Source organism: Cyprinus carpio, chromosome A14, assembly GCF_018340385.1.
Source record: "Cyprinus carpio isolate SPL01 chromosome A14, ASM1834038v1, whole genome shotgun sequence".
In the NCBI taxonomy this organism is placed as follows: domain Eukaryota; kingdom Metazoa; phylum Chordata; class Actinopteri; order Cypriniformes; family Cyprinidae; genus Cyprinus; species Cyprinus carpio.
In genome coordinates this window covers 7,072,727-7,098,122 of record NC_056585.1, presented here as the reverse complement: position 1 = coordinate 7,098,122, position 25,396 = coordinate 7,072,727, and the positions used below count along the sequence as shown (strand labels likewise).

General features: G+C 36.3%; 1 protein-coding gene across 6 annotated transcripts in view; it reads left to right on the top strand.

Annotated features, from left to right (window-relative positions):
- LOC109101715 (glutamate receptor 3) overlaps window positions 1–25,396 on the top strand; it is a 110,104-nt gene that overhangs the window by 41,058 nt on the left and 43,650 nt on the right. For all 6 annotated transcript variants that reach the window (XR_006161605.1, XR_006161606.1, XM_042769816.1 and 3 more), the window contains exon 4: window positions 13,258–13,445. Coding sequence is in view for 4 of the 6 variants with exons in the window: in XM_042769816.1 (XP_042625750.1) it covers window positions 13,258–13,445 (188 nt within the window). In the remaining 2 variants the exon portion in view is untranslated. The remainder of the gene's footprint in view (window positions 1–13,257; window positions 13,446–25,396) is intronic.

Here is a 25,396-nt window from a genome sequence, read left to right as displayed (position 1 = left end):
ATTTGCATCCTTACTGACAGTTTCTGATGCTTCTGAATGAATTATTCCTGAGGTGTGCTAAGTTTAGCGACCTGCCGCGGAGATATGTCAGACACCCCCCACGTGAACTACATATAAAAATACATATTTCATGGCCTCCATTAATGTAAGTTATGCTGCCACGGTACCCTTGAGTCATTTCATATTGTGGCCAGTGTCGGACAAAATCAATGGAAAGGCACAATGCGGAGTGATGAACGTGCTTGTCAATGCTGTGAATGGAAGGAAGCCCTTGAATGGGTTTAATGTTGAGACACAGAGACCTTCCCTGCAGCTCATTGAAGAATCTCAAAAGGATGCTCTAAATGAAAGGCCACTGGCTCTGCATTAAACTCGCATAATTCACAATAATGAGCCTGTTTAGCGGCTTTCAGTTTAACGCAGGGGATGAATGCCGCCTGGCACAGCTGGCAGAGATGGGCGGCACAGGGGCCAAGGCGCCTGTGAATGGGATGATTAGATGACCACACTTAGTAAGATCATCACTCTACCCAAAAAATGATCAGTTGTACAGTAGATCTTTCACACAAGCATCTCTTGTGCCACTGCATCAGAGGTTAAATTATACACGAGGTGGAATTAATCAGCTGTGACACAATGACAGTTCAGGACACTTGAGACAAGACCTAAGGACATAGAGAAGCTTATTTTTAAAAAGGTCTGTACAAAAACAGGCCCTTTATTTTGCTCTGCGGCACCACAGTGATAAACTCAATGCAGTGATGTGTTATATCGCCTCAGAGGACAAATAGCTAATTTTCTACTTTCCAGGTGGAAAAGCAGCTCAGAGCTATTCCAAGGTGAGAACATGTGTATTTTGTCAGAAGCATGTTTAGAGAAATAGTAGTAACTATACAAAAAGAGGTAGATTGCTTTGTAATGTCCACTGCTAACTGAACCTGGAATTAGGCCATTCGCTCACCTACCTACCAACAGCTCCGGCAACCATGAAATTACTGCTTGGAACACTTTTTTTTTTTTTTTTTTTTTTTTTTTTTTTTTTTTCATTAGAAATGTTATACAAGACAAAATGACCTGTTCTTTGCTTTAAAAAGCCAGCTAGCACAGCTGATTACTGTGATGTTGCTGTATGTAACAAGCAAATGTGAATGTGTGTGAGCAAACATGCAACATGCGGAAAGCATTATAAAGAAATGAAATTATGAGGAGCTTAATAGGACGTCAGTACGAGGAGACATGTATCAGTTTGTCATAATTAACATGAAAATAATATTAATGAGGCTGAATAAACACATGGGTTCAATTAATGCTGACATTTGCTCAGAACACACACTGGGCAAAACATATTATATTAGATTTTATTTTGCATTTAAGATCCCGACACCCTCATAAAGGTGATATTTATTTGCATATTTAATTATCGCACAGTTGATTCGCAGAATAGGGGGTTTAATTAAATAAGCAAATATGTTAATATACATAATACATTAACTAACATTAACTAATGGAACCTTATTGTATAGTGTTACCGAAAAAGTAAAAAGAAAAAAAAGAGAAAAACAACTACAAATCAGTCAATCAATTAAAAACAAACAAATAAATAAATAAATAAAAAGGTGCCAGGGGTAGTGAAATAAATAAATAAAAAAGAGTACAATCAAATAAATAGGTTTGTTTGTTTGTTTGTTTGTTTGTTTGTTTGTTTGTTTGTTTGTTTGTTTGTTTGTTTGTTTGTTTGTGGAATTCGATGTAAGTTACACATTAGACAAAAATATGTAAATGTAACAGTAATGGCATCATAGGGCTCTGATTGGTTAATAATAAACACTTAATAAGTATGAAAGTCATCACATTAGACCACAAAATATCAAAGCAAGTGACATCTGATGTTAATGTAATGATCTTAACTTGTGGTTCTTTTGCTGAGACACCTGTTTGTCTTCATACATGCTGTTTATTGCAGTTTGTTATTTATATTAGCAGACATGTGAGCTCTGTTTGAAGTGAAGCTAGATCCGCTAAGCCTTGGATAAATGGAAATAAAGCCATCATTTGTAAGTTATTCCTCCTTAATGGGTTTTTCTTACTGAACTGCAATGGTAATGATAACTCAGCGTGATATTAACATTTTGTTGAATTCAGACTGGTTTTGTGTGTTTTGTCATATTTTCTTCCTAATGGAATATTTCACCATTACCCTTTTGAAACATTGCACTCCAGGAATCAAAATTAAAAGCATTATCTTGCTCCAGTTGCTGCGAGGGAGCATGAAACTCCCTCATCCGTTGTATTTTTAAACCTTTGATTTAATGATTTTTGAGAGGAGTGAAAGGTAAACTAAGGTAGTTTAGATATTGAGATTTACTTGATATATTTTTTTGCCCAGAATAAAAGTGTGCTCACATCATTGTATGAGTCATATGGCTGCTGTAACAGATAATTGAATAGCATCCATCCACAAGTGTGGGCTATGTGTTTTTGCGGAGGTGTTTACTGTCCTGTGTGTGTATGTGTGTGTGTGTGTGTGTACCCGCTGGATCCAACACTCTGTAGGCTGTGCAAATGAAAAACAGTGCTGAGAGCCCCTACACCCCGCTGCATGCATGCTCCTTTATAGATATGCTTGACATGCTGCTTTGCATTTTGATTTTCGCATCGGCTGTCTGGCCGATTAGAACTGTACTTGGCTCGAGATGGTTTTAATTCGAATAAACACACCACATCAAAGAGTCTCTCCCTCCTCAACTGCTTCAGCAAAACACACTTACTGTAGGACACTTCTAATCTATCTTCTTTATCACACAATACAATAAGCGAGTGCACCGAGAGGTGGGGAGTTTGGTCGAACCGGGCGTGCCGGTATCTGTGCATTATTAAAGATGAGCTCGTCCGCTCTTAGCGTGATGTGAGCAGAAGCAAACACTCATCAAACGATAAGATGGTATTTATTTTGGCTGTGGCAGAGAACTATGAAGATTAAGTATCCAAGAAGACGTCGCTCATTAATGTGCGCTCATTCCCAGCAACAACCCAGGGAGCGGCTGTTCTCGGGAGAAAGCAATATCTGCCTAATGAAACATGAAGTATGAGTAAACTAACCGAAAGTCAAGGACATTGTCTTTTCCTGTTCTTCCGGTGTTTGTGTGGTGCAGCTGAACAGAAACGAACCTCACTTTGATGTGTCCACAATGATCTCTCTCACGAGTCCGATGAGATTTCTGGGGAAAATTCTGGAACTTTTTATTTTGTTTCGATATAAAGTCCAGTGCTTCATCTGCGGTGCTCTTATCATGATGGATTCTGGGTTCTGTTCATATCAGAGGTGATCCAGGAGCAGCAACATATACACATTCACAGATGCTTTTATCCAGAGCAATGTACAAATTACGAAACACACAACCAATTAATTATTCCTGCTAGCTGTAATTTCTGCACCACTAATGACAAACAGAAACACATAAACGTTTTTTGATGTAAATGTTTTGCCTGCACAAAACTTGTACCCATCATGTAATGAGGTTGCTGGAGTGTTCTGGCCTGCTAATAATAATTTCTCAAAAGAGCACATCTTCAAGTGATATTCTGGATATACAGTATATTGGGTCCTTTTTTAATGTTAAGAGCCTTTACACCAAAAACAATAACCATAAACTATAAAGTTTTGAGTCCACACCATAACTATAATGATAACAGCACAAGGGTGATAATTTTGATTGATTCTTTTTCTTTCTTTCTTTCTTTCTTTCTTTCTTTCTTTCTTTCTTTCTTTCTTTCTTTCTTTCTTTCTTTCTTTCTTTCTTTCTCTCTAGCTTATGAACAATAAAAATATAGTTTTCTTTAGGCATAAGTCAAAATGTAACCTAAAGTAGGTAAATATAATAATGTTTTTAAACCTAATTTCACCATAAACAAAAATTAACATAAAATATGAAAGTATCACATTAAAAAGCATTTTGTTAGTCTGTGTTTAATTTAGTTTGCTTAGTATAAATAAATAGTGCAAATACCTTAATATTTGGAGGTCTTTTAAAATATACATCATATTTTTTATTGTCATTTAAAAAATAAAATAAAATAAAATAAAATAAAGAAATATTTTCTGCAGTCAGTAAAGCTAGCCAGTATGCATTCTTCTTAAAAAAAAGAAAGAAAAATGGTTGTCTTTTAATATTTTATATAGAGAGTTTTATTTGCTTTTAGACAATCTGAACAAAACAGCATTAACTATGGTTTTTAATATAAAAATGCACTTTACATAAATGATGAGGTCGTTTCACTTTGTTGAATTTAGTTAATATTATTGTTGTGAATGAGCTTTAAGTGTAAAGAAATATACTCACTTATTTTATTATCCACCAGGTGCAAAGCGTCAAATCACTTAGAAAAGTAATAGCACACTTTTTCATTCATGTGCATGGTGCAGTTATGTAGATGTCGAAGTATAGGGCTTTGTTTAAATCATTAACTCTAATATGAGCAATAAGGTTTTGTTGTTGTTGTTATTGTTTTGCCTTGAAGACCACCCCTGATGAATTCTTCCAAACATGATGACTCGTCCTCCATTGTTTGGACAAACAGGTAGTCCCGCCCCAGCTCATGTCACTGGTCGATGTTTTTTAGAGCCACAAAATGACAGTGTTTACACTATTCAGGAACTCAGGAATAACTCTAAGCTAGAGTAAATGGGTATAGAATAATGTCTTAGATCAACTTTGAACATTAAACATCCCGAGTATTGCACAATATCACCTTAACTTTTTAAGTATAGATTCACAGTGATATATATATGTGTGTGTATATATATGGTGTGTATATATATATGTGTGTGTGTGTGTGTGTGTGTGTGTGTGTGTGTGTGTGTGTGTGTGTGTGTGTGTGTGTGTGTGCGCGTGTGTGCATGTGTGTTTTTTTATTTATTTAATTTTTTTTTACACCTTTAAAAATGGCATATATACATCACTGTGAATTTATACTAAGCAATTTTGACCAAACAGGAAATGACAGCTAGCTCTTTCAGCACCATGGCAGATGAGTTCAGTCATATCTTTAGCCTGGAGCTGTGAATGATTTCATCTTCATCATGCATTCAGAGCCGGCAGCAACCCTGCTCAAACGGCGCTCCGAAGGTGGCACAGCCGTCACGGCTCACATCACAAACGCGGCTCATACTGGCCGTGGCGTTTCAATTAGCCACCGCGAGGAGCACAGGAGCAAAGAGGAGATTAGAAACTACTAAATGCAATTACAGCTGAGCCTCCATGGGTAATGCTTCAAACTTCATCTTGTTAAGATCTAGTTAAGATTACAGAGGAAAGGAAGCTTACTTACCGCTGCATTCCTGCACTCGGATTTCTGCATCGGACTAACTGCATCCGTCCAATAGTGAGACATCAGAACATTACACAGCGAGAGATTCCAGTGAATAAGCATAGACAGCATCAAACCGACAAACAAACACATGAGCTGCATTTGAATTGTCTTCCCCAGAGGAAAACACAGTTGGCACAAGACATAATGGAGCTCTCAGGTTTAAGTTGCAACTTTCTCTCAGATGTTTCTCCTGAGGAGAAATGAAAAATTAGACAATTAACCCTTCGTTAAGCTCTGCTCCCTTTGGTTACAGTTGCTCACTCAGACAAGCTTTATTCAGGATTTTCAGTAAAATATGCTCATAAAATAGTAAAAAAAAGAATGTAGATTATTCTTGCATGGACTAAAAATGAATGTTGATTGCATAGTTCACATTATTTGGTCTTGGAAGTATATCATAAGAAATGTTTTCACATTGAAATTATTTGGTACCTTGGAAAATCTGAGGATAGTTGGAGACGTTGTTGAGATGTTGAAACTCTAAGGAGACACCTGTGAGATGATTTCATTGTGTTACCTCAGTAGAAAGCTGCTCATGCTTGTTGGACCTGAGTGTCAGAGCAGTGTTGGGTTAAATATATGAATGAGGGGAAGACATTATCAAAAACAACAGAGTGATGCCAACCTCTGAGTGAATGTTTGGAGAGAAAGACGACGAGCCGCTGACAGAGCGCCTCAAATAGAGACGTTTCTGTCCTCAGCCTGCAAATCACCCAGCAGGCATCTGTAGGACCGTACGCTCTCCAGTGCCGCAACGCTCAGGGTTTTCACAGCGTATTAAAATGAAGCAGGCTCGGAGCGATGATTAGCACTTAGCAGTGCAATCAGAAACGACCCACACCGCCCACATTTCACCAGCCAAAAATTTATAATCACAATTTGGGAATCTTGTCATCAGAATTAATGCTCCAACCAGTATTACTTCTGCTGCAATTCCACCCAGCTGTGGCTTATTTACCTAAAGAAGCAAATGCAATTTATGGGGTTCCACACGGGGGTCACAGAGATATCAATAAAACACAACAGCCGTGCCAACGATATCAGTGCAGCCTGTTCCGCTCAAACAGATGCAGGGTTTTTCTGGTCCACTAATGTCCTAGATGGCGACTGGCAAGGGTAGAGGGCCGTCTGCTGTAAATTATCATTGGCAGAGACAGGGCTTTTTTTTTTTTTTTTTTTTTTGGCAATGACTCACTACAGGATGCATATGCAAATACAGCAGGCCAGTCATAGAATCATTCCGATTCAGTCTCAAAGTTAATTAACTTCGCCACACTAATTAATTGTCAAAAACAGCTAAAAGAGTGAGAAAGCTGTCATGTATATTGATAAGTGGCTCAGCTTGGGTCTCTGTTTATAGGTGCAGACAGCTTCGTCAGGCCTGTCAGAGCTCTGCGCGTCTTCCACAGCGAGTCCGTCTCGGGTTTTGATGTCTGCAGAAAACTGTTTTGTGCTGACTTTGAAGAAGTGAACTTGTCTAATTCTTTGGAGAATGTTGAGTCAGATTTCATCTTTAATTTCCATACAAATGTGGATCCAGATGGGCATGGGATCTTTTGAGGAATCTTCAATGAATTCCATTGTAGCCATTCAGATTCTGTCTGGCAGACAATGAGAGAGACAGAGTGCTTCTATTAATCATGTTGTTCAGAATAAATGGTGTATAGCTGTGTTATCTGGCTTTCGGTATGAAAAGTACCTAACATTTGATGTGACTTTCATTTCACTGTCAAACTAAGTAAGGACTGTCCTATTTAGCAAACGCCAAACACATAACATTTTACATGTACACTAAATGACTAAATGTAAAAAGGGGCCCAATGTACTGTGCTAATATGAAGGCATTTTCTGTGTTGATTTGTACTGTGTAAAATTACTAGTACCTTTTTTTTCTTCTTTTTTTTTTCTTACAGTGTATAAGGTTAAGATTAACCATCACTAACTGCAAATAACTACACCGTAATAGAAAAGTGTTTTTTTTTGTTTTTTTTTACAGTAAAGTACATGAGGGTTTTGGTGGTTACAAGTCTATTATAAAGGTACAAAACTAAGTAAGTATTTTAACATGATCTCAGTTAATATAAATATTTTATTGTAAATTTAATAAAAATCTAAAAAACAAAAAATTTCTACACTATATTTCTACACAGAAAATCTCTCAAAAACACATCCCCCCTTTACCATAAACATAAATTTCACATATTTATTTGATGGTTTGTTTGTTATTTTAATTAAATTAAATTTTTATTTTATTTTATTATTTTTTTCAGTGTAGTGGAACATCATTATATTTCTTTCTAAAGCTTCGGATCAGACCTGTACAGTTATCAAGGCCCAAAGAACTAAGGAAGTCTTGATTTCACGCACATGAGTCACGCGCAGAGAATTATTATTACTATTATTTTTTTTATTTTTTTCTAAATCTGAAATATTTAGGAATATTTATGGACATTAAAAATAATGTACTTGTGAACCAAATGACATTTATAAGTTGACTCAGGGACTGTATGCTCAACAGTGCTGCAATGCTCAGGGTTTTTACAGCATATTAAAATGAACGGAAATGAAATCAATGATAAGCATTTAGCAGCTTATTTATTAGTTGACTCAGGTGTATTTGATTAGAGTCGGAGCTAAACTCTGCAGGACGATGCAATAATGTCTATCTTAAACAGTGTGTTTCCAAACATTGTTCAGTTAATGCTTTGCAAAAAAACAGTGGGCTGCATTTCTATTTATTTATGTATTTATATGTGTGTGTGTGTGTGTGTGTGTGTGTGTGTGTGTGTGTGTGTGTGTGTGTGTGTGTGTGTGTGTGTGTGTATACATGTATTTATTGATTTATTTTTTACAGAACCTTTGAAGTCTAAACCAATGAACGCCACTCATAGTGATGTAAGAACATTAACAATAAAAAAAAAAAAAAGGTTTGCGGATCCTTAGTGGTTTCCCAAGGGTCCTTTGTTGTTTCTTTGAGGATTTGATGGTATTGCAGCACTGATCTTTGGAGATCTCCTCAGGGGAATAACAGGAGAATTTCTTTCCTTTGTAATCGGACGGTCTCTTGAAATCCTTCTGTAACTCTTTACAGTCTAGTGAGCTTTAACAACTCTTCAGGAGTCCTCTGAAATCTCACTTGATCTGCCCATATTGCACTTGAATGGAAATACTTTGTACAGAGCGGGTGAACAGGACAGGTGTTTTGCAGGTCAGGTCGAACCCCACGCCTACACTGAAAATATTATTTTAAATGTTCTTCATGGAGCTTTATCTTTACTAACCTTTTTTGTTTATTTTAACCTGTTAACTGTCACCCCGTCCCGTATACGGGACGCCTACGTTTACTTCACTAAATCCTTATCTAATCGTGACAAACTATATATCGTTGGAAAGGTCTAAGACTTCTAAACAGATGTTTTACCACTGTTTCTTGTTAAAAATTATGTAGGAAAAGTAATAGATTAATTTATGACAAGAGTGCACCCTCAAAAATCTACATCATAACAGGAGTTTTGACCTTGTCAAAAAAAAAAGTCTTCTTCGTTGCCTTTTTCTCTGACACTTTAGAAATAATCAGAAATTATATATCAACTGAAAACTTAAAATCTCAAAATTCTCCTTTTAAAACCCATTTTAAAATCAGACATTGCAGTTACCACGAAAATGGTACATCAATATCACTAAAATGTTTTTTTGTTCATGGAATATATGTTTAGTTTGGAAAGTGCACTTTCAAGTCTATGTTCAAAAATGTGAGTGACAGTTAAGGGGTTAAATAAATAACTGGTAAAGCAGACTTCTTTATATGCACTAGTGCTCAAACGTTTGGGGACAGATTCATATAGGGTGTTTTATTATTATTATTATTATTATTATTATTATTATTATTATTATTATTATTATTATTCATAAAGAACATATTTAACTGGTGTATTAAAAGGTGGCAGAAAAGTCATTTAAAAATCTTTGTACTCATATAGCGTTTTCTTTTCCAAATAAAAGCTACTCTTCATCTCAGTTTATCAGTGAATCCCAAGGAAAGGAAAACACTTCCACAATTTATCACACAACCATTTTCAACCAAAAATAATAATAAACAGAAATGTTTTATTGAGCAGCAAATCCAGCATATTAGAATGATTTCTGAAGTATCATGTGACACTGAAGACGGGAGTAATGATGCTGATTCAGCAAATTCAGCTTTAAATTAAATTAAATTAAATTAAATTAAATTAAATTAAATTAAATTAAATTAAATTAAATTAAAAATGTATATAATAAAATAAAATAAAATAAAATAAATACCGTTTACATGATTGTTACACCATAATCATTTTTGTTTTTGTTTTTTTTCTCAAAAATCCTCATCATGTCACTGACCCATGGCACTGAGACAGATGTTCTCTACTGAATCCCCTCAACTCTGGTTAACCTCTGTCCTGTTTTATCAAGCTGTGCAGATTTGGTCAAAGCCCTGAGACCCCTGATAATACACACTGTAGGCGTAAAAGCTGTTGATAGCATCCTTCTTTCATGCAGACTCTACACAGATTAACATTCTCATGTTTATTCTGTACCTCAAGATCCTTCACCACTCATCCGACCGGCTTCAGCAGTCGTGATCTGATGATTTGCTCTCTTCTTACTCAGTGGCATCATCTGAAATAGTCATCTAGGAAGAGTCTCATGAAAATATTAAATGACAGCTCATTAATGGTGGAATCACGGGTATGAAACTGAGAGACTAATTTTATAAAAACATTTGTAGATAGTTGAGAAACAGCTGCAGACCCCTTCTCCTGTTCAAGATGGCAGCTCCACTTTCACATCGATGGCCTCCTTAACTCTTCTCTCTGAGACCCTCTATGCTCTCTGTCTCAGATCTTCATTTGACTGCCCTTGAGCGTGTGGTTCTTGTCCTTTAGCTGCACATCTGTGTTGTGACATGCACTCACACTGTGGTGGTTTGGTTTGCTGATGTATAGTTTTGGACGTTCCTCATCACAGAACTGCATGAGAGATGGTACTCTGTTTGTCCTTCACTGCATATGTGATGAACGTCCTCTGTTCAGCCTGTTAGAAGTGGATGTTGTTTGTTGAAGGTCCTTTATAGCTTCTTAAATGCTCCAGTCATATAGAGAATGGCAATGTTGTTTTGTTCATTTTGCTTTTCACCGTTTTGGTCTCTATGTTGAATCATTTGGTGGTTTTGATGAAGCTGAGTTTCTGAGAATCAAATCCAGTTGACCAGACTAGAACAGGGGGTCAAATTGGACACTTAAAAAAATAATAAATAAATAAATAAATAAATAATAATAAAGATTAAAAATATATATATATATATATGTTTAGCTATGTCAAAATTAACATGTTAGCTTAAGATATTGCATTCATACATTTGTTGATATTATTAATACTGTTTTATTTTGATGACTAAAGACTGCAGAAATCACTCAAGTAATCCCAATTATTTTTCCCATTGACACCATAGTTTTCATATAATAATAATATAATTACATACATATAATTACACACACACACACACACACAATAATATATATATATATTGATATGTTTAAACAAACTAATTAATTGAAAGCTTCATGCGACATAAATTTAATACTGGATATTAATAATAAAAGGGTCAAAACAATATAAATATTCTGTAATACTTGATTTAATTAGATTATAATATGATGCTAAACATTTTTAAAATGTATTTATTTAATTTAATTTAATTTAATTAAATTAAATTAAATTAAATTAAATAAAATAAAATAAAAAAAATAATTTAATTATTTTCTCACAAAATAAATAAATTCTCACACAATATATAAAGGCTTTTATAAATGAAATGATAATGCTGGCATGTATATTTTTGCATTATATTGGGGTCCGTGTTTTGAAAATCCCTGTACTAGAACAGTCTACTATGACCTGGATAACAAGAGTCTTCACAAACATTCTCATGGCTTTGAGAGTGAGTGAAAAAATCAAGATGATACACAGCCATAAGACCATTTTAGTTTATATTAAAGCCTCTTCCACAGGCATACATCATGTTGACTGTAAATGAATTAAACTGAACTGAGTAATCCCTACCGTAGTGTACAGGTAAAAAATAAAAATGCAGAGAACACATTCTTCAAGTTCATTTTCCCATCAGAGCGCTAGAGAGTGCATGTAAATGTTGTGTATCACAAACCATAATTCTTCATTTTTAAGTCAATTTCAAGGCAGAGAAAAAGCAGCGCTTCCTGGAGATTGCTCTGAGCAAACACACATACAGCGCCTCATATATTATGAGCTGGACACATTCTGCAGATGAAGATGTCAGACGTGCTGAGCATCACATCTATTCATTCAGAGCTATCCAGTGATGGCGGACACGTCCTGCTCTTCTGTTGTAGACAGGTCATATAGAGCTATTTTTTTTTAGCCATTTGTGTAGTGTTTTTCTGAAAAGTCATTTAATGGAGTGGGGAGCGGTGCAAAGGCAGCTGCATGCTGGGAGAGCAAACACAGGGCTTTTCACGCCACCTGGGCTGGGCAAAGCAACTGAGCCGTGCAAAGCCTGAATAGAGGAAGTGCAAAGAGAAGTTCGAGCAATCTGCAGTATGAAGGAGTTGCCAAAAAATGTTGACTTTGTTGCATTCGTGCCTGTGTTCACCGCCTGCGATAAGGCTTTCAAGGGTCGGCAGCACGTGATCTCAGCTCTGAATGAATGCATTTGCATAATCCGCAGTGAATTACTCTGGCTATCACCTTTAAAAATCAGCATTTTTTTAAATGCATGTTCATATCTGGAAAAAACACTGTCAGAATGTTCTGCTACAAAGTACAGTTGGTCTTTTCAAAAACAGTGACACACTATATATATATATATATATATATATATATATATATATATATATATATATATATATATATATATTATAGAAAGTTAATTACAGCACACAAATGCATTTAAAAACAATGATATTATCTTTCGTATTATGACATGTTTAAGGTTCATTTGATTAATATTGTTGCTGCTCATGAATATTTTCTATGTTTTCTGGTCGGTATACAGGAACTGAGTTAATGCCTTTAGCAAACCACGTACAAACCAATTTAGACCTGTCAGTCACTGTTCTTTAGGGAGAAAATGGAAATTTGGTTTATTAAAAAAAATCCATGGGGGGAACTGTGTACATGATCTTTAATATCTGAATGATGCTTTTAAATTGTAATAATTTTACATATTAACACCAACAACATTTAATACAACTATTTTATTTGTTTATGATGGATACAATTTTTTTATTTTTTAGTCAGCAAATTTCTAATCAGTATTTTCCACCATAGACTATAAGAAGTGTTTTTTATAATGCATTTGTTACCTCAATGAGCTATTTCTACCTAACTTAACTCAAAATTAACAAATAACTTACACAAATGTAATAAATTAACACATTAAATTTAATTCAGTGTTTTATTTAATTATTTATTTGTTTATTTATGTATTGACATTTTAAACCAAATAATTTAGATATTACTAGTTTTAGATATTATTATTTCATAACTGTTACTATATGTGTATTTTAACATCGCTGGAATGCTGTATCAACCAATCAGTATCCGGGACGATGCTATCTGTTTTATATTCAAATTGCATTGCAGATGTTTTGTACTTTGCACAGTTGTTTTTAAACTGCTGTAGGACAACCTAGAGATCTAATCCAAAATGACAAAGTCACATTAATTCTCTTTGTGTATATACATAACACTTCATTTGTGGAAAATTGAAAATGCACACTAAATGTATTTTACAGTATGTGACAGCATGTCAACATCTGTGAAGCTCTGGAGTGTGAGCTAACGCAAAAATGATTGTTTTCCTGCCAGGATTTTCCATTCTTCAAGCCATTATGGAGGCTGCAGTGGCAAACAACTGGCAAGTTACAGCGCGGTCGGTGGGCAGCATCACGGACCCCCAAGAGTTCCGGCGCATCATTGAGGAAATGGACAGGAGACAGGAGAAGCGCTTCCTCATCGACTGTGAAGTGGACAGAATCAATGTCATCTTGGAGCAGGTAAAGTCTGCATCTCCCCCTGCCCGTTTCTTCACTTTTCTGACTGGTTTGATGTCTCTTCCCTACCCATAAAGCCCTGCACTGAAGACACGTTCATTTAGCAAGAATCCGGTCCCTGATTTATTCCATCACTCTACCGTGTCGTTTCCACATGGATGACCTGACAGAACTGTAAATGGGTTCTCTGGTCGTACAGTTAAACTGAATTGGTGAGCAGATATTTGAGCACAACTGTCCTCTTCTCTTTGGTCTCTAATAGATCCGGGTGGCTCTGTTTGTGAAGGGTAATCAGCCCCTGAATTGGAAAGTCCTCATTAACGCTAATTAAAATGTATTAGCTTCAGTAGCACAATACCTCCTCATTGAGTTTTTTGTTTCGCTTGCTTTTATGAATCTGCTATGCATCTAAATATAATCTATAATATATATTTAGCATTAATTTACCATGGCATAATTCAGTTTTCTCTACTCTGCCAAATTGCACAAATGGTGTTGTCATTGCTCTATTTTTTTTTTTTTTTTAAGAAAAGCAAGAAAGCTGCTTATTAGCATGCATATTACTAGCACATTGGCTGTTTATAGGAACTTAAAGCACATATTAATGCTTCATTCTGTATGACCATATTTTAGATCCCTTAATATTAACTATTACAATATTAACTATCAATAAGCAGCAAATTAGGAGTTTATTAAGGCAAATGATATAGATAATAGTTAGTAAATATTGAGAATTGGTTCCCAAACTAAAGTGTTACCAAATATTCTACAGTAACACATGAACATGAAACCTTGAGCTTGTGTTCACCACAGACCTTATTTCATGCATTTAATCAAAAATCCATTGAAAAACCTACTGACTTCAGAACGATGGATCAGTAAGTGCTAAAATGCTAATTGCTGGGTTGTGGCCTACAAAAAGACGTCCTCCCTGCAGCCCTCTATAATCTGCATTTATTCCAGAATTTTCCCCCAAAACTTAACTTGTCTTTTTTAATAAGTCAGTGAAATAACTGTAGCTTGTCTTTGCCTCTGGCTGTACCTCTCCTAAACACTGCAGCGATTTGAGAGGTGAAAATGAGTAGGCAGGAGAGGAATTAGGGACATTACAGCGGGAATCTTGTGTTATTGCACATGTTTTTAATCCCTTTTCCGACCTCAGCTTGTATTGGCTAAACTGGATCTAATTGAACTAATCTCCCTAGACCTGCTGACACTGATAGCCAAGATATGTTTCTGGACTGCGGTCCTTCAGAGACCTGCAGCGAGAGCTGATTGCAGACAGGAGAACCACGCTATAGACTTCTGCTCACCGTAATCCATCTGCATTTTGTGATCTCGAGCTGTGCGGCACAGACTGCGAATGGGAACCGGCCTCCAGAGGGTTTCAACAGCTGAGTTAAGCTTCGCGAAGAGCAATCGTGACAGCTTTTACTGCCCTGCTATACTGAGTATGTCAACCCATCGCAATAATTTATAAGCAGTGCCCTTGCAGTGGGAGCGCGGAGGGGCTTGTGCCTTTTCAAGAGGAAAACTAGCTTGTGATCTGAGGTTTAATACTCGAGATGTGTCATTTTACTCAGCGAGAGCATGATGGCCTGTCATAAGCAGAGTGACATTTCATGTGTCATTCTACTGTATGTGTGAATATGGTAAATAGTGCTGCAAAATGGTACAAAATGCTAATATCTGCTTTGTGAAGAATTTGATGCAATTGCCAGGAGGATTTACGTGTCTCTGTAATGATTGAATATGAACATGCACATTGCTTGATTAGACTCAGAGCATCTTTGTTGAGACACTGGCTCCACTTGGGCTTTCAGTGGGACATTTGTGTAAAGAAATCAACCTGTCCATCTTAATCTAGGGGAAATGGTGGGATGAATAAATTACATCTGGTACTAACTCTAAGATACAATATGAAGCACTAAATAAAAAGCCAGGATGTGTCGGGAGTGTGGGAGGAAAAATATTAAAATGCTTTGAGAGCCAATGCTTCACTGAAGCCTTGCTAGATCTGCCACCATGAGGCATAAATAATAGTTCTCTTCAGAGAATGGAGATGTATGCTTAAATACATTCAGTCCATGAATTTTGAGGTAATATCCCTGGCAAAACTGATATACAAATAAAAGGCCAAATAGGAAATAAGTGTTCAAAATCAGAATATAAATACAAAATTTATAAAGTACATCTGAATATATACTAAATATATTATAATCTGTATAATGTATTTGATAAACTGATAATTGATTAATTTCTAGTTTGAGTTTGAAATTAAATACCTGCATTATCTGTTGGCAAGGTTGTTGGTGAATGTTTCAGGGGTCACAAATAAATGCTAACACTTCTGTTAATTGATCATTGGGGAACATTATCAGCAATAATCTTAAAATTGTCCAAAAGTCAATTAATCGGTTCAGCAAATATGCCGTATTAGTCTGTCACTTATTCCCAGTGATCTCATATTCAGTTTGTTTTATAGTGAAGAAAATATAATCAATGATATAATCAATGAAACAAATTTGAAACAAATTCTGCTAGTATAAGTCTCATTGAAAGAAAATGGTGTACAATTTACTTTGAAACAAATTCAATATATATATATATATATATATATATATATATATATATATATATATATTGAAGGCAAGTAACAAATTTTAATTAAACATGACATTTTTGAAGTAGGAAGAAACATACTTCAATAATCATTGGTTTATTTACAGCTTAAAAACAATTTATATATATATATATATAGTGTAGTTTTGGTCTGACTTGTAATAAATCACATAATAATAATAATAAATACCATCATCATAATTTTTATACATGACTCATTCAAAACTTGTTTTGTGCTAATCTTGTTTCACAAAGAAATCAGGGATATATGTTGCATGAAGGTCAGTATATAAATGGCTAATAACGCTTAAAAAACGTTATGAAAACTTTTTCATAATTTTCTCACCCTCATGTCATGGCAGAATTCATTTTTGAGTGAACCATCCTTTTAGACCTGCAAACAGAAGCAGGCTGAAAAAGTAAGACACAAAATAAAACAAAGCTCGAGTCATCTGAGCTAAATCCTAAAGACTGGGACCTTAAAATCTCTTAAAAGCTCACAGGCTCTGGAGAGCGTTTAACGTGTCACTTTAACAATCTAATGGGATTATGGGGTTAGAGTTGTACTGCAGGAGGCAAACAGAGTGAGACAGAATAAAACAGGATTCAGGAACAGCCAATAATCAAACAGAGTAAAGGAAGGTTATCCAAAATCTTTAATTAAAAATACACTTGTGTTTCTACTTTTGATAATTGAATGTACTCAGTTTGCAGCTGCTGAATTTAGAACACAGAACATTGTGTACGTTGTGCTTAGACATGACTGAAACAAAGGATAACTGTACACAATGCACATTATGAATGGAAGGATCCTGTACTGTGTTGGCAGTTGCCACAAAAGTGAAAACTCACTTGGAATCTATCTATCTATCTATCTATCTATCTATCTATCTATCTATCCTATCTTTTTGTATCGCTTTTGCTTTCGTTTACACTATCAGGTAGGTTTAGGGTAGGGCTTGGTGTAGGGGGTTTGTTATTTTCCAACACGATGGAGCATTAAACTTTTAGTGACACTCCCTGGACATCTGAATTCTGATCCACCACAATACTTGCCGCAATGTAATAAAACATGGCCATGAACTGAACAGACATTTCAGCACCACTCACTCGACATTTAACTTTGAAAATGCCACACAATAAGTACATTATATCAGTGTTGCAGAAACGTCGCCACAAGCACGTATTTTCAGTGAGCCTGGGTTGACTTTTGCTCAGGTCTCCTGGGCGAATTTCCTTGAATTTCCTATCATGTCATCGTTTCTGTTAGTTTGAACACTGTGTTTCATCACCCTTTGCCTTCGGTCCGGTCTCGTCAACTCTACCCTGTGTTTGTGGATTACCTGTGTGTTGGATTACCCCTGTGTTGGATTTTCTTACCCATGTGTTGGACTTTCTAAACCTTCCTCTTCATCTTCGTGCGTTTGTTTACAATGTAGTGTGACAGAAGACTGGACCAACAAAGTGAAAGTATAGTGGCATTTTTGTTTGATTCAGTGTTTTCTTTTGTGGCTTTATTTATTTATTTATTTTTGTTCCCCCATCATGGACCTCCCTGCTGTACATGTGAGTGAAGCCAAGATCAATATGCTTAGTGTTGTTCGCTCAACTCAGAGTGCCCCTTGATGATTTGCTAATTATAGTGCACAACAACTGCAGCTATATGTTCATGGAAATAAAGTAATGAAAATCAAATAAACTTTTTAAGTTGTTGCATTTTAGGCACTCTGCTGAGGAGCTTCAAAAAGGGGCTTGTTTTTAAATTAATATGTTAAATTTAATAGTGTTCAGTAAAAAATTATTATAAATATAGTCTGTAATGTCACAGAATGTCGGACTGAAACATAACTGCAATTTATCAGCCTACTACTTTAATTTATTTTATTCAAGAGGTTTATTATAAATGGAAAACAATTAGGCCTTTTAAAGACATTTTTATGTCGGAGCGGGATCTGAGTGGGAGTTGGTTTACCGGTGAGCATGAGCGTAACATGAGCAGAGCATTTGCTTGAGAGCCTTTAGCAAGGAGAACGCTCCCTTGAGGAGCACATGGATGAATTCCTGGGTCTCACCCATCAGACCACCTTCCCAGAAGACCTTTGCTCGTTCCTGCGTGACGGCCTGAGCACCGATACATGAGCGCAGTTGTCCGGGGAGGGTCCTCGAGGGAGCTTCGCCACTTGTGTGGAGTGGGTGCTGAGCTCCTGTGGATCTGCCTTCACCGTCGGCCTCACATATGAAGACGCCAGCCCCACTCCCAAAGCAGTGCCCAGCCAGTCACCACCCTGCTGCTAGAAGTGACAGCCTGAGCCCACTGCAGTAGGAGAGAGTGCCTCACCCACGAAGTCAGAGCCATCACCATGAGAAGTGACCGAGCCTGACGCCATCAGCGAGCCAGAGATGACCCCGTCTGAACAGGTGTGCGTCAAGGGTATGGATGCAAGCCCCACCAATCCTCCTGCCACTGAGAGTAAGTGCATGCCGCCACCTCTCCAAACGGCCTCAAGAGACTTTTTTTTTTTGATTGGATTTTGTGCATTTCTTCAGTCTACTCAGCCCCCAGTCATTCCTGCTGTCCAGTCATCTTTGTCCCCAGTCAGTTCCTCTGTTTCATCTCCTCTCATTGGTAGGGCTCCATCTCAGGCCTGCCGGGAATCTTCGTCTCCTGGACCTGAGGAGCCCGGGGCCCATGGCTCTGCTCCACTTTGTCCCACTGTCCAGACGCCTGCGTCTGCACTCCTCCCACCCTTGATTCCAGTGTGGACCATCGATGAGCTCCCTCAGTCAGTCGATTCCACCTGGGTCAGACTTCTCCATGCCTCCATCCACTGCTCTCCGGCCCTCCACCTATGGCCTGCTCAGCCCTCCTTCAGGCTAACCATCCTTTCTCAATCAATTCAGGCCACCCTGTACTTCCTTCTCCCAACCCCCCTCCAACCATCCCCCTGCATCCCTCTCCATCCCTTTCCAACAATATACCAAAATACAAAAAAATTTCTAACCAATTAATTGGATTTGTAATTAAGTACAGCGCCAAAGTACAATAATTTATGAGAATAGCAACATTTTACTCCAAAAGAAGTGTTTTCAAATAACATCCTTTTCACAGAATGAGGCAGAAATTATATAATTTTATAGTATTCTATTCCGTATCGATTAGCATTACTTTATGAATACATATACAAGTACTGTATTTATTAAAATACCTGAGTTTGAAGAACATAGATAAACCATAAATGAAACAAATTACAGGTGAGAGTTTAGAGCTCCATAATGATGCTGGATTATTATGTGTCATATTATCCCACGTCCACTATTTATTTTTAAATATTGCCAATACATATATATATATATATATATATATATATATATATATATATATATATATATATATATATATATATATATATATATATATATATATATATATATATATATATATATATATATTGTGGCACCCTTAATTAACATGCTAACAATATTTTATTATTTAAATATCACGATTATCATCAATACCGGTATCGCGACACCCCTATGGCCACCATAGTGATGTTGCTGAGTTCAACAGGGACCAGACACCATTGGCTGGGTCATCTCTCAGGTCAATGAATCACAGAACCGAGAGCAGGATTGATTCTTCAGCTCAAGATCTCACTTGAGCTGAAAAATAAATCAAAACTCGGATATGGAGAGATTCTCAAAATAAAAACTTTAGAAAATAAGATACGGGGTTGATTGGTTTTAATGATTTTAGATGTATCACATCTCCTTTTGGGGGAGGGATTTTGAAGCATATATCTATATAACTCTTTTGGAAGAGTTTCAGACTAATGTTTCAGAGAAATAATAACCTGGATTCAAATCCATTTGCATAGGCTAGTGTATTTGGTTTGTCTTTTGGAAAAGTGCCAGACCTGCTCAGCTCATAGAGGTTTAAATTCAAAACAGCTGAGAGGACAGGAGAGGTACAGATGCTCCTGCCAGTTAATTAGAATGTATCCCTCTGGGATCACTCTGGCTTCTAGCCTGTCCACATAAAAACTAGCCTAAGGGAGCAAAAATGAAGATAACTGAGTGTTCTAGATAGCTTTTGGAAAGCGTTTGGGGCCATTTGTCCTCCCCCAGCCTCAGCCCTCAATGAGTTTTGAAGAACGCTTATTGATTGGTCATGCCATGAGGTAAGTGTTGGAGGAGGAATTGATGATGCTGCAGCTTTTTAGTTACCCGAGTTGCACTCATGCTGTGAGTGAGATAATACAAGGCCCGCACATGATGGTTTACCCCCACTTCTGTTTTTGCATTCAAAATATTTTTTATTGGTTCTAACACATTGTTTGTTCGTTTTTTTCTGTGCATTGTTATTTGTTTAGTTACAGTACAACACTGCAGTGAACTTTCTCATACTTTTTTTTTTCTTCTCCATAATGTTCTGTATGTAATTAATTCTGCTTCAACTGCATAACATGCAGTGTTCATCCAAACTTAGTTTTTTAGCCTGTGTCATCTGAATGATGAGATTTTTGGAAAATGGTAATTGCACTAAATTAGTTTTCACCACTATTTTTGGTAAGCTAAATTATTGCAAAATAATGTTACTAAATTCTAAGTGTATTAACTATATGTCTCCTATAAAATAGCCAACCTGGTCTCATAAAAATACCTAACTCTGTGCACTTTTTGTGCAACACCGTTTTTACGTACCTTACTGCACATTTCAAAGAAAAATGTCCGTGAACCGAAGAATTTGTGAACCCTGGCACGTTTTTATTACGTTGAAATAGGTACGTATTGCTGTGTTTTTATTATGTTGCTTCTGGTACGTATTGCGGTGGTTCAGAATTAAAATATCCGGGGACTGTCGCTAAAAGTTAATGCTCTATCGTGTTGGAAATATGCCCTACACCAAACCCAACCTACCCGATAGTGTTAACAAATGCAAAACTAATATAAAAACGCATTTGTTGATGCAACCATGCCATTTGAACTTTTTTATATGCAGATTTGAACTGCTTTGTCTACTCTTCACCTCTCAAGTACGGTTCCTTACTCCTTGAGCTACCGAACAAACCTACCGCCTACGAAAACCCATAGATATGAAGTTGGATATGTGCGATGTTAATGTTCAAAAGCATGAATTTTCAAATCTCCTAGCATATTAATATTGTTTTGAAGTCATAACATGATATTCTTCAAGTAATTGTGCAAAAATGAAGCTTTATTAATCAAAACTCTGTAATTTTGTGTGAAAAGGAATAAAATATATAGTTTTACTGCCTCTAGTGTTCATTTATTTTGGAAACTTCAGTGATACGTACTTACTGGTATGTATTTGGCGTCTTGCTAAAAAGTGCATCCAGGTACATTTATGCCATGAGACCAGGTAGAAAATAGCTCCTTAAATTGCATAATGGAAAGAATGTTTAGCATTCAAATTCTAATCAACACTGATGATTTCATTGCAATATTTGCATACAAGAATACTACTGGTCTTCTATTTTAAACTGATTTACATAATGAATTATTGTGATTGATCTTTTCTTTCTTACATTCTTTAGCCATTAATTTAACATGTTACTATCAGCCTCTTTCCATTTCTCTCTCTCTACACTATATTTGTATTATATTACCTAAAATTTGAACAACACTCTTTGCTGCCTTACAAGTACCGATATTTCCTCTAGGAAATGTAAATCTTTTTTTATTATTATTATTATTATTCATTTTTTGTTTTCTTCTATGGTACTATCCAATATCATTTTCTTCATCAGCCCCCAAGAAATGAAACTCTAACTGCTCACTGCAGGGAAGAGTAATTATATAGTCCCTGCTATGCCATCTAACATCATTTTCCTAAAGCAATCAAACTGTTTTTGCAGTTATTGCGCTTGAGTCATAATCCCAGCACTGCGTGTTTTAGCTAAAGGTCACGCCTGAGCTGAAATGACCCAGCGGTCTGACGTCTGGTTTTATTGAACTTCTGGACTGAATGCTTTGTGATTGCTTTCGTTTGGGCCCATGTGCTGGGCTCTCTCTGTCAGACCCACGTGAATAGGAATAGGCTCTGTCTGTGGGCGATGACAGAGTCACTCCAGTCTGACTTTGCCCATCACGACGTGGTCAAAACTTCTCTCAAGGACACCAAATCTCTTTCTGGCTGGCCAACACAAAGATGACGGTGATAGAGGTGGGATCAGTGTGCCAGTGGGGGGAGGAAGATTACAAAGTGAGCAGAGACTGAGCAGACCCATAATGCCTCTCAGAAATCAGCCCACCTTCAGTCATCTATGTTTACAAGAAATTACTATTTCAGTTCTTCTACTTCAAAATTGCACATTAAACCATTTAATATCAAATTATTCTTAGACACGAACATATCCAAATGATGTGTCATTAGTAACCCTTTGAAATATTCAATAATAATAGTAATAATAATAATAATAATTATTATTATTATAATAATAATTAATATTATGAATATTATTTTTAATAAAAAAAATATTCTTCAATTTGTGTTTTATAGTTGGTCACAATTAGGACTGGTGTAATGTGTATACCGAATTAAAATATTTCTGCTCTCATCAAAATTCTTAAATATTTCAGTTCAGTCATTTACACATTTTAAACTCTGTTCCATCACATTCCAGGGTTACTAATATACATAAAAACACTTGCATGCATGCAACATGCAACATGCAAAATATATCATTACATTGTTATATTAGTGCAACCAGTATTGTAACTTATTTGGAACAGTTGAACTTTTAATTAAGTGCAATATTCACTGTAACTTTGTCATTGCAACATTTTAGTGCCACCTTTACTAACAACTGCAATTAGATTTATATGTTTACCTGAAGGCACTGTATTATCCCAGTGGTCACTATTGTTGCCATTAAAATGTTTGCTTATTCACCATGTCACCATGTGACACTGCACATATTTGGCTCACAAATCATTTATAGTTTATAAATTATGGTCACTATTGTGACCGATGGGGTAAATGGATTAAATTCAGTGTGTTACTTGCCATTTCTTTGTAATTATTTGTGAAATTTACTAGCCATTTATGAGTACTATACGGTGGCCGAGAGAGCTCAATGCGCTGCAACTTAAGAAAACACATGCAAATTGAAAAAACACCAGCAAATGAAGAAAACATCTTCATCAGTTTGACAACCAAAAAATTGCAAATCCTCACAACACATGCAAATTAAGAAACTTGCTGCAAATCCTCTCAACACATGCAAATTAAGAAATGTTGCAAATCCTCACAACACATGCAAATTAAGAAACGTGCTGCAAATCCTCACAACACATGCAAATTAAGAAACAATTAATGAAGCAATTTATTTTCATTAACCTTGAAATTATATTTAGTTGAGGATATTAAAGTTAGCCATCTTATATAGTAACGTTTCACAGTTAATTGTGTAATTATTCAGCTTATTTAGGCTAATAATATCCAAAAGACAAAGGAATCATGCAATCAGGGTGTTTAAAAAAAAAAAAAAAAACTCACCTTTCAGTTCACCAACAGCTCTGACCACTGACCAGTAGCCACTGCACAATAAGCAAATCCCAGCCAGGTCCAACACTTTTTTGGGTCCCCTTGAAAAAAAAAAAAAAAAAAAAAAAAAAATTGCAGCGCGTTTCTTAATTCGCATGTGTTGTGAGGATTTGCAGCGTGTTTCTTAATTCGCATGTGTTGTGAGGATTTGCAGCATGATTCTTAATTCGCATGTGTTGTGAGGATTTGCAGCACGATTCTTAATTTGCATGTGTTGTGAGGATTTGCAGCGTTTCTTAATTTGCATGTGTTGTGAGAATTTGCAGTGCGATTCTTAATTTGCATGTGTTGTGAGGATTTGCAGCATGATTCTTAATTCGCATGTGTTGTGAGGATTTGCAGTGCGATTCTTAATTTGCATGTGTTGTGAGGATTTGCAGCATGATTCTTAATTCGCATGTGTTGTGAGGATTTGCAGCATGATTCTTAATTCGCATGTGTTGTGAGGATTTGCAGCATGATTCTTAATTCGCATGTGTTGTGAGGATTTGCAGTGCGATTCTTAATTTGCATGTGTTGTGAGGATTTGCAGCGTTTCTTAATTTGCTTGTGTTGTGAGGATTTGCAGCACGATTCTTAATTTGCATGTGTTGTGAGGATTTGCAACATTTCTTAATTTGCATGTGTTGTGAGGATTTGCAGCGCGTTTGTTAATATGCATGTGTTGTAAGGATTTGCAACACTTGTGTTGTCAAACTGATAAAGATGTTTTCTTGATTTGCTGGTGTTTTTTCAATATGCATGTGTTTTCTTAAGTGGCAGCGAGTCGAGCTCTCTCGGCCACCGTAGTACTACCACTAATAGCACTAATATAGTTCAACTGAATGGCTGAATGAAAATCAGTTCCTCTTTTGCCTCTTTTGCATAGTTTGTGCTTGCCGTTTAGTAATCATTTGAAACTTGGCAAACTGGCAGTTCCAATAGCAGTGAAAAGATTTATCTTGAACTCTGTCATGACAACTAGCAGGTATAAACCTGAAATTATGTATTTAATGATCTATTAATGCTAAATTTATATGTGTATGATATTACGCTGTACCCACTTTGGACCAGCGGTTTGGAAAATGGATGGATGATTCAGTTGCAGGCACCATCTTCTGGTGAGATGCAGAATTAATTCGTCATGACCCTTATAGTGCATTATGGGTATTCTCTAGCCATTGAATGTACATCGGTTGTAAACTCATTATTGTGGTGCATTATGGGATTGAACGAGTGTACTTTGTGTTTTGTAACTTACATGCACATGCAACTACTGTATATTACACATTAAGTGAAAGGTAAAATAAATAATAATAATAATAATAATAATAATAATAATAATAGGTGCCCTTTAATATCACTCTGCATCAAAGATGACTGAATAATTCTGCTTATTTCAAGTTAAAGGACTGGTTTACTCTAAATGTAAATTCTGTCATGACTTCTGTTAGCGCAAGTGCTGAGCCGTGTGCCAGTCAGGTCTCGGTCTGGAGCTTTTGAATGGAATCATGTCATTAGGCTCTGGCTGTGTCCACATCAAGGTTGTAGAGTGGTCCTGCTGGCCCGCAGGCTGTGAAGTTCAATCATGATCTCTGTTCTTCCGCCAGCTCTCGCTCAGGTGTGAGGAGCCTGCAGCAGTATTTGTTTGTGGGACAGGACTGATAACCTCACTGGCTCCAAGAACCTTCAGTGGAGCCAAAAGTCAAGGGCATTATGGCAAAAGAGCATCAGAAAAGCTATGGCTGAATAATTATATAACAGTCTTTGATGTTTTGGGGAAGCA